Source organism: Rhincodon typus, chromosome 31 (genome assembly GCF_021869965.1).
Source record: "Rhincodon typus isolate 14 chromosome 31, sRhiTyp1.1, whole genome shotgun sequence".
NCBI lineage: Eukaryota > Metazoa > Chordata > Chondrichthyes > Orectolobiformes > Rhincodontidae > Rhincodon > Rhincodon typus.
The window spans coordinates 7580510-7596167 of record NC_063362.1 but is presented as its reverse complement, the minus strand read 5'-3'; the positions used below and the strand labels follow the sequence as shown (position 1 = coordinate 7596167).

At 41.6% G+C, this 15658-nt stretch overlaps 1 protein-coding gene across 8 annotated transcripts in view; it reads right to left on the bottom strand.

Moving 5' to 3' along the window:
• Positions 1-15658, bottom strand: part of samd11 (sterile alpha motif domain containing 11) — a 280049-nt gene that overhangs the window by 154326 nt on the left and 110065 nt on the right. For 6 of the 8 annotated variants that reach the window (XM_048615172.1, XM_048615168.1, XM_048615167.1 and 3 more), the window contains exon 4: positions 10054-10143. The exons of the other annotated variants lie outside the window; for them this stretch is intronic. In XM_048615172.1, coding sequence (XP_048471129.1) covers positions 10054-10143 — 90 coding nt within the window. The remainder of the gene's footprint in view (positions 1-10053; positions 10144-15658) is intronic. 8 annotated transcript variants of the gene reach the window in all.

Below are 15658 nucleotides of genomic sequence, written 5' to 3'. Positions count from 1 at the left end.
TTCATGCAGTGACCTGAGGGTGGACCATGAGGCAGCAGTGTTAACCACTGAGCCACCATGCCATCCTCATTTCAAATGATGAAGCGTCATTTTCTGATGAAGGGTCTAGGCCCGAAACGTAAGCCTTTCTGCTCCTATGATGCTGCTTAGCCTGCTGTGTTCATCCAGCTCTGCACCTTGTTGCCATGACTGTAAAGTTCTCTTTTGGTTGTCCCATGGTGTGTTGGCAATAAATGACACCACTCTCTCTCTGCCCAAATTGCAATTTGAATTTTTCTTCAGTACATAATCCTCACTTGGCATTATTTACGTTTGTTTACTTCAAACAAATTGATAACTCCATCTTTCTTGGAACAAAAACACAGCTTTCAATTATCAGAGGTTGGTAGTAAATAAAACATTAGGGCCTAGTGCTGGAAAATGGAACTAGAGCAAGTAATAATACATTCTTGGCAGTACACACTCAATGGGCCAAAGGGCCTCTTCTGCACAGTAAGATTCTACAATTTAATTAAACTTACCAGAGCCCTTTACGGTAGTCCGCCTATACCTTTGCAAAAGGAAAATGTCAGTATCATCTGACTCAAACGACCAATCTTAACATTTGAGTTTTTCCTCTGAACAGTTTGCTCCTGTACTCAATATCTATACATCATCTGTCTCTATGCCAGGCCTTCAAACTGTCAAAGCACATTTAATGAGCACAGTGGCATTTTTAAAACAATCAGATTACATTCATCCCTTGAAATAGCCTAATAATTTCAAATACCAGATTAGTATGGGTTAGATTAAGGCACATAACTTGAAAGGTCAATCAGAACAGAATTTAGCTTTCAATATGAAACTTAGTACTTACTGTTCACTAAATTGCATTAAAAAGCACTTCAACACCCACCAATAAATTCTTGTCTCCATGGGCTTCACACACAAAGAAAATGGCCTACACAGGTATAAAGCCTCCTGTATCTTCACAAAAGATATCTCAAAACAATCACAATTTTCAAAGATCCTCAAGTAGGTGAGTTCAAAATATGGAATCATAGAAAACAATTATGATTTTTGCAAGTTCATGAACAACATCACAACAACAATATTACTAATCTTCTCTGTTGCCTTTTGAAAAGAAAAAAAAATCCATCAATTAAACAATTCAACTTAATATAAATTGCATTTTCCCTTGGGATTCAGTTGTTTTTTTTCTGAAAAGACTCCTGTTCTGATTTCTTCTGTGATTCAGCCTTACAGATGAATGTCAGGGTCAAACTCAATCAGACCGTTCAGTGTTGGTTGACAACAGTCTTCATGCTTCAAAGTGGCATTCAAGAGGTTAAAGCAGCCTCTTGGAAGCAAAGCAGTTCTCTGGCCTCATCATTACTGATAATCAGTACAGAGATCTGAGCAAGCATTTCAACGTAATGCTCCAAGCCTTTTCATGCTGTACCTCAGGTTCACCTTAATTATCTAAAGGACCCACTGTTATCAAGCCAAAAGAAAGCTCCAAGAGTACTGTCATTAACAAGATAGCAAAATCTCATTTGCAGCATCTGATCCTCAGTTTCGTAATCAAACCACTGCACCTAACATTAACCTCTTCAAGTGTTACAGTGGCATTTTCTGCAATACCAAAGTGGGAAGCATTCACATTCTGAAGGCAATCAGGGCTGAAACTATATAATCCACAATGTTCTGTGTTAATTAGATCATTCTCACATGACCACTTCTGACACTTGTTTTGCCATTCAAAATGACTTTTTCTGCCGTTATTCAAATCTAGATTCTGCCATCATTTCTCAAACTAAACATACACAATTCAGGGAAAAGAAATCAAACCAGAACTTCCTTCCTTCGCGTGATCAAGAAAAAAAAATCTTGTCCAGCATTTATTAAAATGTGAAGCACAGATGACTGCTATCATTTCTCAAACTAAATCGGACAAAAAAGACTGGAACTTTGTTCCTTCAAATGATTAAAAAGAAACCTTGCCCAGTATTTGTTAAAATGTGAAGCACCGACCAAAAATCTGCAAATAACTTATGGTATTAATGCCTAGTTCATGCAAGGTGAGTGCAGGACCCCTGAAGAGAGGAGATGTGGACAGAGATAGACATGAAAACCACACACCTATATGAATCAGCTTGGCAGAACAAGCATGATAGCAGGCAACACTACATTTAATAAAGTACAAATTTACTGCTCTTTTATCGATTTGTGCAAAAAAAGCATAAACATTTCTCCACCTCTATAATGAAACTGTCTGCTATCTTTATGGACACCACTGAATCCCTCATCCATAATATAAGCAGCTGTATCCTGCTTCAGTCACAGCACTGACCCGTTAGATTTCATTAATCATACTTGCCTCTGATGCCTGCTCCACCAAGTTGTGCATAAGGTCGGTCTAAAGCAACACTAGCCCAGCTCAGATTGTTCAAAATCCTGCAAAAACCAGGGACTATTTGTTGCTGATAAGCTGGAATGCTTCTTTGAAAGAAGACTGGCACACAAAATGATCACAGAATAGACTCCCTTTATTAGTCTGCAAGGGAACAAAAAAAACCCGCAGAACCTCTTTTCAATATAATGCAGTGCACCTTTACACTGGATAAGGCAAGCAAACCAAGGTTTAATTTATCATTGACTGGGTGCACTGCTTCATCCTCTTGTCAGTGTTCTAATCTCTCATAATATGACCCACCCTCTTCTGCAAATGAATCATATGATAAAATGCAGCTATATAAGCCTCTAAGGATTGGGAATTTGCAATCTGGTGCTGATACTCAGAGTAATTTACTGTACAGAATATGCAGAAGAGTCCTCCATGCAATGTCTCAAACATTAAAAGAGAGTTTGAACAAATAGCCAAATTTCCACATTTTAGTTGCTACCTCTCCAAGGCATTTTGATTTCTGTGATCACCATTTTTTTTATAAGACCAAATATTGAAAAAAATGCCAGCAGGTAGGAGGATGGTGGAGGTGCTGGGAATGTATATCACACAAGAGAAATAGTTTTCAGCAAGTCACATCTCCCATGTAATAAAGTTGTTATACTTTGAAAATGAATTATTAAGGCATGAAATAAGCTTCCTGACATTCTGCATCTTACTAATAAGAGAAAAAGACCAGATTAATTTCTAATTGATGTAAAAATGCAACAGAAAACGTTAAATTGAAGCACACTTTTAAAATAGATTAACAGTTCCGCATGTTAAAAGAAGATATTTTGTACAGAAGATCAAGGCCGTTATTAGATCTCTGACTGAGAAGCTATAAATAACTGGTATTAATGCATACCAACCACTTTACTTGCCAGTGATCAAATGTTAGCATGAAGGAAGATTGCAATGGCAATCTCCAGGCAAGAATATCATTGTATCAGTCGATGGTCATCTTGATGGACATTTGCATTTTTCTTGACAACAAAGGACACCAAACTGAACAATTACTGTAAGAATATGAACTTTTGATATGCCACGGTGGCTCAGAGGTCAGTACTGCTGCCTCACGGCGCCAGGAACCCGGGTTCGATTCCAGCCTCGGGTGACTGTCTGTGTGGAGTTTGCACATTCTCCCTGTGTCTGCGTGAGTTTCCTCTGGGTGCTCTTGTTTCCTCCCATGGTCCCAAGATGTGCAGGTTGGGTGGATTAGCCATGGGGAATGTAGGGTCCAGGAATAGGTGTGGGTCTGGGTGGGATGCTCTTTGGAGGGTCGGTGTGGACCAGTGGGTTGAATGGTCTGCTTCCACGCTGTAGGGATTCCATGATTCGAAATTGTAAAAAACACACGTTCATTGTAATTCAAGTCTCAAAGGTTTGTGGACAATGGTTATAAACTACTCACCATTCCCTCTTATATTCTGTGCCATTGTTTGAACAGCTCAGTGAGGGGACTGTGTTGAAATCATTTCCAGGTCGCCATTATTCTCCATTTAATACTATTTAGCAAATAATCCAGTATCTTTTAAGCTAGGATTGAGAACAACGAGCTCTTGCCAATTGCTAATTACTTAGTTTGAGGTTCTCAATTGAAGAATTATCCTTCTCTTTGGCCAGTGCCCAAGTATGAGTAGAACAAAACTCACTGGATCACTTAATCGCTATATCAGAATACGATGCTACTTTTCTCAGATGGTCAGTTGAGTGCCAACAGCTTTTCTCCATGGTAGGGGAGTCTAAAACTAAAGGGCATAGGCTTAAACTGAGAGGGGACAGATACAAAAGGATCCAGGCGGGCAGTTTTTTAAACACAGGAGGTGCTGAGTGTCTGGAACGGGCTGCCAGAGGTAGTGGTGGAAGGGAGTACAGTTTTGTCATTTAAAAAACATTTAGACAGGAACATGGATGGGACTGGCATGGAGGGATATGGACCAAACACAAGCAAATGGGACTAGTTTAATCGTGGAAACTGGGCTGCATGTGCAAGTTGGGCCGCAGTGTCTGTTTCCATGTCGTAGGTCTCTCCGATTCTAATTGCCAAAACCACAACAGTGAACATATTTCAAAAGCAAATCATTCGCTGTGAAGCGATTTGGGACACACAAGGAGTGTGGAGTAAGTGCAGCATAGTTTAGATTTCAAGAGCTTCTTAAAAGGATACTCACCATTTTATCATAGAATCCCTACAGTGTGGAAGCAGGCCCTTCGGCCCAACAAGTCCACACCAAACCTCAGAGCATCCCACCCAGACCCATCCCCCTATAACAAACCTAATCTACACTTCCCTGAACACTACGGGCAATTTAGCATGGCCAATCCACCTAACCTGCACATCTTTTGGACTGCGGGAGGAAACTGGAGCACCCGGAGGAAACCCATGCAGACAAACAGCTGGAGCTCCCAAGTAAACCCCTGGAAGACTTTGGGAGACTTTACAATGTGTCATCAACAGGCTAATGCCATTTATTCAGAAAATTATATGAGGCTCATACCGAAACAGAGCAAATGTTTTACTACTCAACCATATATAAGCAGTCAAGAGGAAGGTGTCCTTGATCATTGGCATCCTCCTAGTCCAAGCACATCCCTGTACCCCTCCCACAACTTTGTGTTGGATGAGGAATGGGAGGAGGACACGAAGCCAAGTCAACTAACACGTGCTGCCACACATAAGAGTCGGGAGGTCAAGGACAGAAATGTGGTGATCTTCCCTTGCAGATGCAGGGATCTTTTACCTTTCAGGCCACCAGAACCTCCAGTTCTGTGTATGAGAACCTGTGTCATCCTGCAATCTGCCACTGGCTGACAGACAGAACGCTTCACACCTTCAAATGAAGTGGAAGCAGCAAGCCCACATTGACTGCTCCACGCAGAAAACCCATTTATTGAATTGATGTACTGCAAAAGTCACTGTGCAAAGCAGTTAAAGAGTCCTGAATGAGTCGATCAGTTATTAGATTGGAAGTTAAGGAGAAGGCCATCTCGCCCCTCAATGAGATCATGGCTGATCTGTGACCGAACTCTGCGTATCTCCACATACTATACTGTGCAATTGTAAAGACTTCACTATAATGTTTTGTTTCCATTGCTCTCTACTTGCATTGTTAATGGATGCTCTTCGTTGAAAAAGACTGACAAACCTCCAACCCCACCACCAAGTTTGTTGGAAAATATGCAATGTTCCATAAACCCAGCAATGTCCCACCATTGCAAGCAAAATGATACGTAATTGTTCAGATTTCTCATTGACCTACTGTGTCAAAAAAAAACCTGGAACGTGTCGATTCCAACTGCCTTTATCAGGAATTTTGCTGGCCGGCCAAATCAATCTCTGTTTTCACTCCGCTGTTTGCTAATGCCTCTTAAGAAAAATCTGGCAGGGTCATTTCAGGGTAAGTTACGATAGGCAAACCTCTTACCAACTTTCACTCGAGTTGTCAGGTAAGAGAGTTTCACTGGGAATTCTACATGGCCATGAATGACCTGCAAACCAGGGCTTCCCAAAGATAAAGCAAGGTCAAAACATGCGTCATCGTCAGTAAAACCCCAGAACCTGAGTCAGCTGAAGCTCAGTAGAGGTCTGGATCAAGGAGCTGACAAGCTTAGGCTGATAAGACTTGCTTATCACTGTGCACAGGGTGGAAGCACAGAAAATCTTCATTAATCACATTCTTAACCGTCAATACTTTCATCCCCATCAACACAAAATGTCATGACGTCAATAATAACTGGCCAGTTCTGTCCACCAGACACCAGATGATTAAATAGGATCTAGCCATGGTAAGATTTTTGTGCCTACCAATGTAATGAGATATTTAAAGACAGCAGTTTTTTCCCTGTAATCCCTACACAAACTGGCAGTGGAAACAGCTGGAAAATGATGATCCAGACTGCAATTGACTGCCTACCCTGACTGGAATTTCCCTCTCCATCTCCCTGCCCACTCTCACCTGTCCTGTCTGCTCCTTCCCCCACCTGTCAGGTGGTAGAATGTCAAGTTAGGACTCTGCAGATTTTCCATATTTTTATTGATGTCCTTGTGACTTCATGGGGTCACCGTAGTGGAGGAGAGGGGAGAGACTGAGGGTTTAAGGTCAACCGATGGCCAGAAACTTGCCAAAAGGATTACTGCACTGTTTAAAAGCAGGTTGCCAACTCTCATTGTCAGTATTGTTTACACTGCTGCTTATTCAAACTTGGCGGAGTGGGGGATAATAGATTCCTGAAGACGAGTTGCAAGCCAGGGGTGTGTAGGAACGGTGATTCATCTGGCAACAAGTAGCCAATTGGTCTGTGAAGTGGTGATCAGTGCTGATGACAAAGGACTTCTGCCTGCCAACAACTATGCGATTGGCTTGCAGGTAGCTGAACAGCTTGTGGGTGTGCATGTTTGGTCACAAGCCTTCGAACCTCCAAGAAGGAAGGAGCCGTCCTTTCTGTGCAGTAAAAAAAATATTATTCAAGCCTGAAGAAAGACAGTTTTGTTTCCCTCATCAGTTTTTGTAAGATGTAGCTTTTAACCAAGAAGTCAGAGACTTTACACAGCGTGAACCAGTTGCTCTGTGCCTCCTCCGAGCAACTGAACATACCCGGAGAAGGAAGATCAGGGAGCAGCAAGTCTTGATAAATGAGAGGATAATCTCAGTGAACACCAGACAGGGACCTTTGACCTGCATGCCCAGTCTTTCCCTCCACCTAGAACATCTACATTTTTTAAAATATAAAATCCGTACAGTTTGGGAACAGGATGTTCAGCCTATTCAGTCCACACTGAAGAGCATCTCACCTAGACCCAGCCTATCCCTGTAATCCTACACTCCCCATGGCTAACCCACCTAGCCTGTACATCCCTGGACACTATATCATGGCCAATCCACCCTATCCTGCACATCTTTGGACTGTGGGAGGAAACCCATACAGACACAGGGAAAATGTGTAAACTCTGCACAGACAGTCGCCTGAGGCTGGAATTGAACCTGGGTCCCTGGCGCTAAGAGCGAGCAGTGCTAACCGCTGAACCATCATGCCAACCTACATCTATTTTTGAGAGTGTGTGTGTGGTGTGTGTGTGCGTGTGTGGTGTTAAAGTCTTTACTAGTAGGGTTTTATACTGACGGTTTACAATTGTTTACCTGTAGCTCGAATCTATTTCTTTGTAATTTCCATTAAGTCCCTGCTTTCTGTCAGTTTAAAACACGGGTCTATGAAGTAATTCTGCATACTGTTACAAAATTTCCCATATCTATGATGACACTGGGAATTTTGAGTCTTAATTTCCTGTGTGCTACCCCAATGAGGTGTAACATCATCGATTTACACTTACATAGCACCTTTAACACAGTGAAATGTCACAAGGTGCTTCACAGAGGCATCAATGTTTAACACTCAACCACAAAAGATAATGTTAGGATACATGGCCACAAGCTTAGTCAACAAAATAGATTTTAAGCAGGGTCCTGAAAGAGGCAGAACAATCTAGGAAGGGAATTCTAGAGCTTTGAGCCCGGGTAACTGAATGCACACTCACCAATGCTGGAGAGATTAAAAATGGGGTGCTGAAGATTTGAGAACTTTGTCAGTGTGGATACCTCAGAGGGTTGTAAGGCTGGGAGAGATTATAAAGGTAAAGGGGATAGCAAGGCCATGGAGGGGTTTGAAAACAAAAGTGGCGATTTAAAATTCATTAAATTGATGGATCAGAGCCAAGGTTTCTCATTAAGCACCACGGTGATGGATAAGGGAGACTTGGTATAAATTTGAAACTGTCCTTTACTTAGGATGGTACAGTTGAACCGAAGGCTTTGTTTCCGCACAGTATGACTCTGTGGTAGGTGGAAAATAGGAGGTAGATAGATAGATAGGTAGCCAGATAGGAGTGTGTTGGAATTGCCAAATCTGGAGATTACTCATGACTTCGAGAGGTGTGGGGATAGAGTGGAAATACAGGATTGAGGTTAATGAGGGGCCTTTACCTTAAGTGGTGGAGCAGATTGGAGGGGCTGACTCCTGCTCCAATATTTCAAAGGCTTTCAACAGATGAGTCGAAGCAGGGTGATGACGTGGTGTTACGGATAAAGCAGCTATGTGTTCAGAAGCTCATTTCCGGTCAAACATGACAGGAAGATAGAGGGTGGCTTGTTTCAGCCTCAAACACTTGCCAGGGAACGGCATGGAGTCAGTGCCCCAGGGATGAAAATAGTAGTGGGTCAGAGACAGAGCGGCTGCAGCCCTCCCCATATTTAGGTGGAGGAATTCTCCCGTCAGGAGGTTGGAAGAGCAGTGTGCAAAGTCAGGGGAAGGGTTTAGAGCAGCAGTGAAGAAGTAAAACTGGGCGCTGTCAGCATACATGCATTTATCTTTTGTTTGATCTCAGCTTTGTTGACAACAGCTTTAGTGAAGGATCAATAATCACACCCAGGTTCTTCTTCCTTCTAGCTCTCTGCTAATAGACAGCTGTGTCACATATAAAACATCCACCTCTTCCTATACTAAAATTGTTTTAATGAATAATTATTTCATACGTAAGAAACCATCTGTATTCTGTTACCATTTTTAACTGAAGGAATGAGGCTTTCAACTCATATCAATCACTAATATTCAATTTCCTTCTAGTGGACATCCTGTGACATTGCTCTAGAGATCTCTCCAGATTCATTTTCTGGTTTTTATCTCAGTCTCTGGGTCAGTTGTTTGCAAGTGAAGGTCTTTATCTGCCAAATGGGGTGGGGAAGTTGAAGATTATGCTTTTTGTTTGCAAGTAGTTGGAACCCTAATTAACCCAAGCAAACCTGAAGCATCAGAGACTGAGGGGTGACCTTATAGAGGTTTATAAAATCATGAGGAGCATGGACAGGGTGTATAGCCAAGGTCTTTTTCCCCAGGATAAAGGAGTCCAAAACGAGAGGTCATAGGTTTAAGGCAAGAGGGGAAAGATTTAAAAGGGACCTGAGGGGGCAACTTTTTCACACCGAGGGTGGTGTATGTATGGAATGAACTGCCAGAGTAAGTGGTGGAGGCTGGTACAATTACAGCATTTAAAAGGCATCTGGATGGGTACATCCATAGAAAGGGTTCAGAGGAATATGGGCTAAAAACTGACAAATGGAACTAGATCCGTTTAGGGTATTTGGTTGGTGCAGATGAGTTTAGAACTCAATGACACTTACTTTTCTCTGTATCCTTTATGCTGCTTCATTCTGCAGTGAAGGCTATGCTTGAGGTTATTTATCTGACCTTCTGGTTTATTATAAAATAATCTGATAGAGAACCTTGTTTCAAAAAAAAAAACTTTCCCGTCTTAAAGCTCTTCTGCAAAAAATATGTATTTTGTTATGAGTGTCTCTGTCATATAACATTGTATCATGAAACATTAGGCTCACATCTGCTTCTACCAGTGCCATACCTTGGTGCCTTCACAATATTCTAGATGTCATTCAGAATATTAAGCAATTCTTGCGATTATTTATAGACAGTGAATTTCAGAAACCATGCTACAATAAACTCTGTCCCTCCCTCCCACAAAGACAGCACTAAAGTTGGTGGTGGCGTTAGTGGTAGAAAAGGCAAATGATACATTTGAAAAAAAAATTGGATGATTTAAGGGGGTTTAAGTCACTGACCTTTCACCTCTGGGATCTGGGTGCAATTCAAATGCAGTACAGGCGGATGGGTTGAAAATCTGCTCTGTGTGCTGGCCAAAAGCGTCCAATCTGAAACGAGTTTGATCATTCTCAATGCAGTTCCTAGTGTACATGTGCTACACAATACAATTACCCCAAATTCAACACTGAGGTACATTAGGCTGGCAATAACACTCAAGATGACTTCTGGCGCAAGTGGAAAATGCCAAATTGGCACAGGTGGTCGAGTGGAGGGTCACTGTCGGGCACAGAGTAGAGGGAGCTTTACTCCACATCCAACAGTGTTCAACACTCACCACATCAAAACTGGGGGAAAAAAATTCCATCCCCCGGAACCAACAAACCATTATTTGAAAAGCACAGAAGTGAAATAAGAGCCTACTAGTGTCTCATGAATTTAGCCAAATTTCAGGTAAAATGGTCCCACATGGATTGTAACACATTGGACCCTTACAGCACATCCTGAGCAAGTTTATTCTCAATAAACTAGAAAACAGATAAAATTAGCCTCTGTTACAAGTCCACCTAAAGACAGTCACCAGGTTTATCACGCTACATAATGAAGCAAAGTAATTCTGATTATCACAATGGCAATACTATTACCTTAGTGCCTTTTCAACAGCAAAATACTGCAGAAGCTGGCAATCCAAAATAAGAGCAGAAATGCTGGAAATACTGAGCAAGTCAGGAAGTGTGTCTCTGGAGAGAGAACCAAATGTTACCCTTCCAAGTTACTGACCCCGCATCAGGGCTAAGGAGAGACTTTCAGCGAGTGAAACAGGAGAGGGGAAGGAAAGAACAAAATGGTATGTGATAGTGAGCAGGGTAAAAGAGGTTGAATGACAAAACGTTTCATGGTACATAAGCCCAAAAGCAAAAATAAAAAAGGTGCCTCCAGATGAGATGTGCATGGCTGAATAACAGCCATCCAAATACAAAGTAAAGGAATCAAGAAAAAAACAGAGAACTAGCAAAACCAAAGTAAATAAAACACAAATTGAAGGCAGAGGTTAAGACCTAAAGTTGTTAAACTCAACATTTTGCCTCTATTTTATTCCAAGATTTTCCCTGCTGGTTCAGTTTTCTCATCTATTTTTAATGACTTCACATTTCATTCAGATAGCTGCTATCCAGATATCCATTCATAGCTGATCGAGATTGGCCATTTGTTTCTTTACTATACTCTCTTCAGATGCCATTTGAGTTGATGAAATTTTCTGCTTTTATTTGTCTTTACTCTGCATTTCACAAGCTTTTGAAGGTTTTCAAATGATTAAATGAAAATATCTTCACTGGAAAAGCCAGCCACTTTACACCCTCAGAACATCAGTAACTAACATGCATTTGCGAGAAGGATTTGATTTTATAAACTCTTCCACAGAGTACATGATCCCATTTCCCTTATTTCTCAAGTCACAGCTTTACAACAGGGTATAAGACAGCATCCCACTTTAATGAGAAGGGACAAAAATTCCTCCTCAGGAGAGACAGCTCTTCCACCTCCTCTCTTGAGTATCTGTGTTGCAGACAGAGCCTATCTCAGCAAGTGAGGTTAGTACTAAATTCTGTGTAAGAGCAAAATAGCACAGATGGTGAAAATCTGAAACAAACGGGCAATTCCGGAGAAACTCAGCAGGTCTAGCATTTCAAGTTAACATTTCGATGACACACTCTGAGGAAGAATTGTACACAGTTGAAACCTTAACTCCGATTCTCTCTCCACCAACGCTGTCAGACCTCCTGAGTTTCTCCAGCATTTTCTCTTTTTGTTTCAATATATTTGGTGGTTAGCCCACCTCCTGTTCCCTCCCTCCCTCACAATAAAGGTACGGGCTTAAGAATGATCTCCATTTCCTCTGTGCTGAGTGTTAAGCACCACAGACCATGATGCAATTTACTCTTCCAAATTTTGATAGAAAAGGGAATCAAAGGATTTTTTTGGGGGGACGTGGGGTGGCGGGGGTTCAGGCAGGATAGTGACATTAAGGCCACATGCAAATAAACCATAATCTTGTTGAATTGGTGCAGCAGACTCCAACAGCCAAATGGCCTACTCTTACTTGTTAATAAAGTTTTTGAACCATTTAACAAAAGCTTGGTTAAAAACTTATAGAAACCATGAAACTAGGAGCAGGAGCCATTCAGCCCTTCGAGCCTGCTCCACTATTCAATATGATCAAGGCTGATTATCTAACTCAGTAGCCTTTATCCCCTGTCCTTTGATCCCTTTAGCCCCAAGTATTACACTCAACTCCCTTTTGAAATCATACAACATTTTGGCCTCAACTGCTTTCTGCTCTAACAAATTCCAGTTTCACCTCTCCCTGGGTGAAGAAATTTCTCCTCATCTCAGTCATAAATAACCTTCCTTTGACTGTGACTCCTTGGACTGAACTCCTTCAGGAACATGCTTCTGCATCTACCCTGTCTCATGCTATTCGATTATTATAGATTTATATGAAATCCCCCTTATTCTTCTGAACTCCAGCGAATATGATCCTAATCGATTCAACCTGTCTGCATACATCGGCCCCGCCATCCCAAGAATCAGTGTGGTAAACCTTTGTTGCCCTCTTTCTACGGCAAGAACGTCCTTCCTCAGATTAGGAGTGCACAGTATTGTAGTTGTGGTATTGCAGCAGGTTCCTGAATCCTCTCACTGTGAAGGCCAATGTACCTTTTGCCTTCTTTTCTGCCTGCTGCACCTGCATGCTTACCTTCAGAGACTGATGTACAAGTACAGCCAGGTCTCGTTGCACATTCCCTTCTCTCAATTTAAAGCCATTCAGATAATAATTTGCCTTCATGGTTTTTCTACCATAGTGAATAACATCAGATCTATCCACATTATAATCCATGAATTTGCCCACACTTTCAGCCTGTCCAAATTGCACTGAAGCATCTCTGCATCCTCCTCATGACATGCAGAGCATTGAGGAACTATGGTAGCACATCCCCCTGCATTGACTCTCCCCCTCCCTCACCATCAATGATGGCTTTTTGAAACAAGTCAAAACAATGTAGTGCTCAGAGATTAATCAACAATATTTTGTAGCTAATGGATACTAAGTATGCTTTACTTTCTGAAGTCACAGAAAGAAAAACAAATGACATCAAAAGTTAAGAAATTACGAGCAATTGAAAACTTTTTCTAAAATTTACGTTGAAGGGGGGTGGGTGTGCTAGTGCTTAAGTAACTTCCCAAAAATTATCATATAATCCAACTGTGGATCTGTTCTTAAATATGTCGCAAAAAAAAGTGTAATTGTCCTCCCTTTTGCATGTCTGCAAAACAAAGCTATTTTTCACTTAAAGCTTTCAGTTATGAATGGTTTCACTTAATCGATGTTTGTAATCAGTGCTCAAAAGTGTGCTCAGGTCTGCTAAAAGCTTTCAGAATGGAAAAATCAACCCCTCAACACAAGCTCTCATACACCCACACTCAGTCACATAAACACAATTACATTCTCTCTCTCTCTCTCTCTCTCTCTCAGCCATCCATAAACGGCCACTCACTCTCACATATCATTTTTTGCAGAGATGCGGCAAGTAAATAGCAGAGTAAAATGTCAGAAAGTTAAAGGGTCATCTATATTGTTAACAGCACTGAAGAAAGCTTCAAGCCATGTTCCAGGCCCAAATTCAACAGGCCTAAGGACATTAGCACTTAAGTTTATTGTGCTTCTATCAAACCCCTGCATCCTTATTTTGTAAAGGGGTGTTTTTCATTTACTTCAAGGCACAGCTAACTATGAAAGTAACAAAGGGATTATGGGGTTCTCTCCAGTTCAAAATGTCAGCGTGAGCCCTCCTACTGTAAAGAGACAAACACAAAACTAGGATGGAAACTCCCCTACCACCTTCAGAGTTTCAGGTGGGGGATCTTCCAAGCATAAACAGTGTGATCTCAGTGGAAATTAAAACGCTGCTACGTTGGCGTCAGTGAAATGTGGTGGCGCCCACGTGCAAAGATTTGGGCTTTTCCAGCTCATGAGTTTCACAAAGCAGTGTCAAACTTTGTCAGCACACATAAACACCATTATCAATGAGGAATATCACTCTGTACTGCTGACAGGGGTGCTTCCAGGAGCCAACAGACTTGCCAATGGGCCCAGTGCATGGACAATGAACCTTCTCGACTGGAAAAATGTTGTGATGTTTAACGTACTGTGTACCAAGAAAACCAGGCATTATCGAGTTACAAACCAGGGTACCTTGTAGCGAGAGTGTGTGCATTTGCTTAAACGATTTGAGTACAGAGCTTAACTCAATTTGAGTCCATTTAATGTAAATAAAAGATTCGATAAAATGTGGAGCTGGAGGAGCACAGCAGGTCAAACAGCATTTGAGAAGCAGGAAAGTCAACGTTTCGGGTCTTCTCCTCAGATGCTGTCTGACCTGCTGTGCTCCTCCATCTCCACATTTTATCAATTCGGCCTTCCAGCATCTACAGTCCTTGCTATCTCCTAATGTAGATGAAAGTACGAATAGTCCAACAAGTACTAATTGTATGTTGCTTGTCACAGAAGGAAATGTCCCATGGTGTAACAAAACAAACAAGTCAGTGTACTTCACAGGAGATCAGCCAAATTGATCAGCCTTTCCACATGTAAATCGGGACAGATAGCACACTGTTGGAAGTGGTTTAAAACATACCTCTGGTGAGAACATGCTGGTAATGTTTACAATCTTATAATCACTTTATAAAATAAAAAATTTACGTTTCACACCATAACTATGCAGGTGTGAAAAAACTCCCCCAGGTCAGGTCTTCCCAAACAGAACGTCAGGATCCCATGTGGGTCTTGAACTGAAAGTTTGGGGTCATGAGCTCTGAGGCTCCAGGAAGCTCAGGCCAACTTAAAAGGGAAGCGCTGTCATGATCACATTAATCCTGTGGAGGAGGGGGCTGCCCTATAAAGGGGAGAGTAACTGGAATGAGAAAAATTCTCTGGGACTTAGGAGTGTATGAAACATTTAGGAGATTTGACATGGCTGAGAGGGATGTTGCATGGTTGAGCTGAAGAATTCTTGAACGCACAGTGCTGTCGAGGCTGGGTCGTTCAGTATATCCAATGGTGAGAGAGTCAGATTTTTAGTCAGTAAGGGAATCAATGGTTATGGGGGAAAATGGAGGAAACTGGAGTTGAGGGTTATTGGATAATTGAATGGCAGAACCGACTCAATGGGCTGAATGGCCTACTTCTGCTCCTATGTTGTATGGAAAGCCTAGAACAGGGACACAGCTTCAGGACAAGTAGTCAGCTATTTAGGATTAATATGAAGAGAAGTATCTTCTCTCAGAGGGTTTATAATCTTTGGAATTCTCCAGCATAGAGAAATGTGGAAGATCCATTGTTGAATAAACTCCAAGATGGAGGTGGACAGATCTTTGGTCATTTCTGAAATCAAGAAACTCAAGGATGATGATAAGGGAAGCTTTCTTTTACACAGTGACTTTCAAGATTACAGTCAAGCCTAAAAGTTTCTCACAGCAAACAAACTGCTTTTGAAATAGCATTTTTTGCTAATGTAGTTAATGAGACTGCAAAATTGAGCACAGTGTGATCACACAAAAAACAAT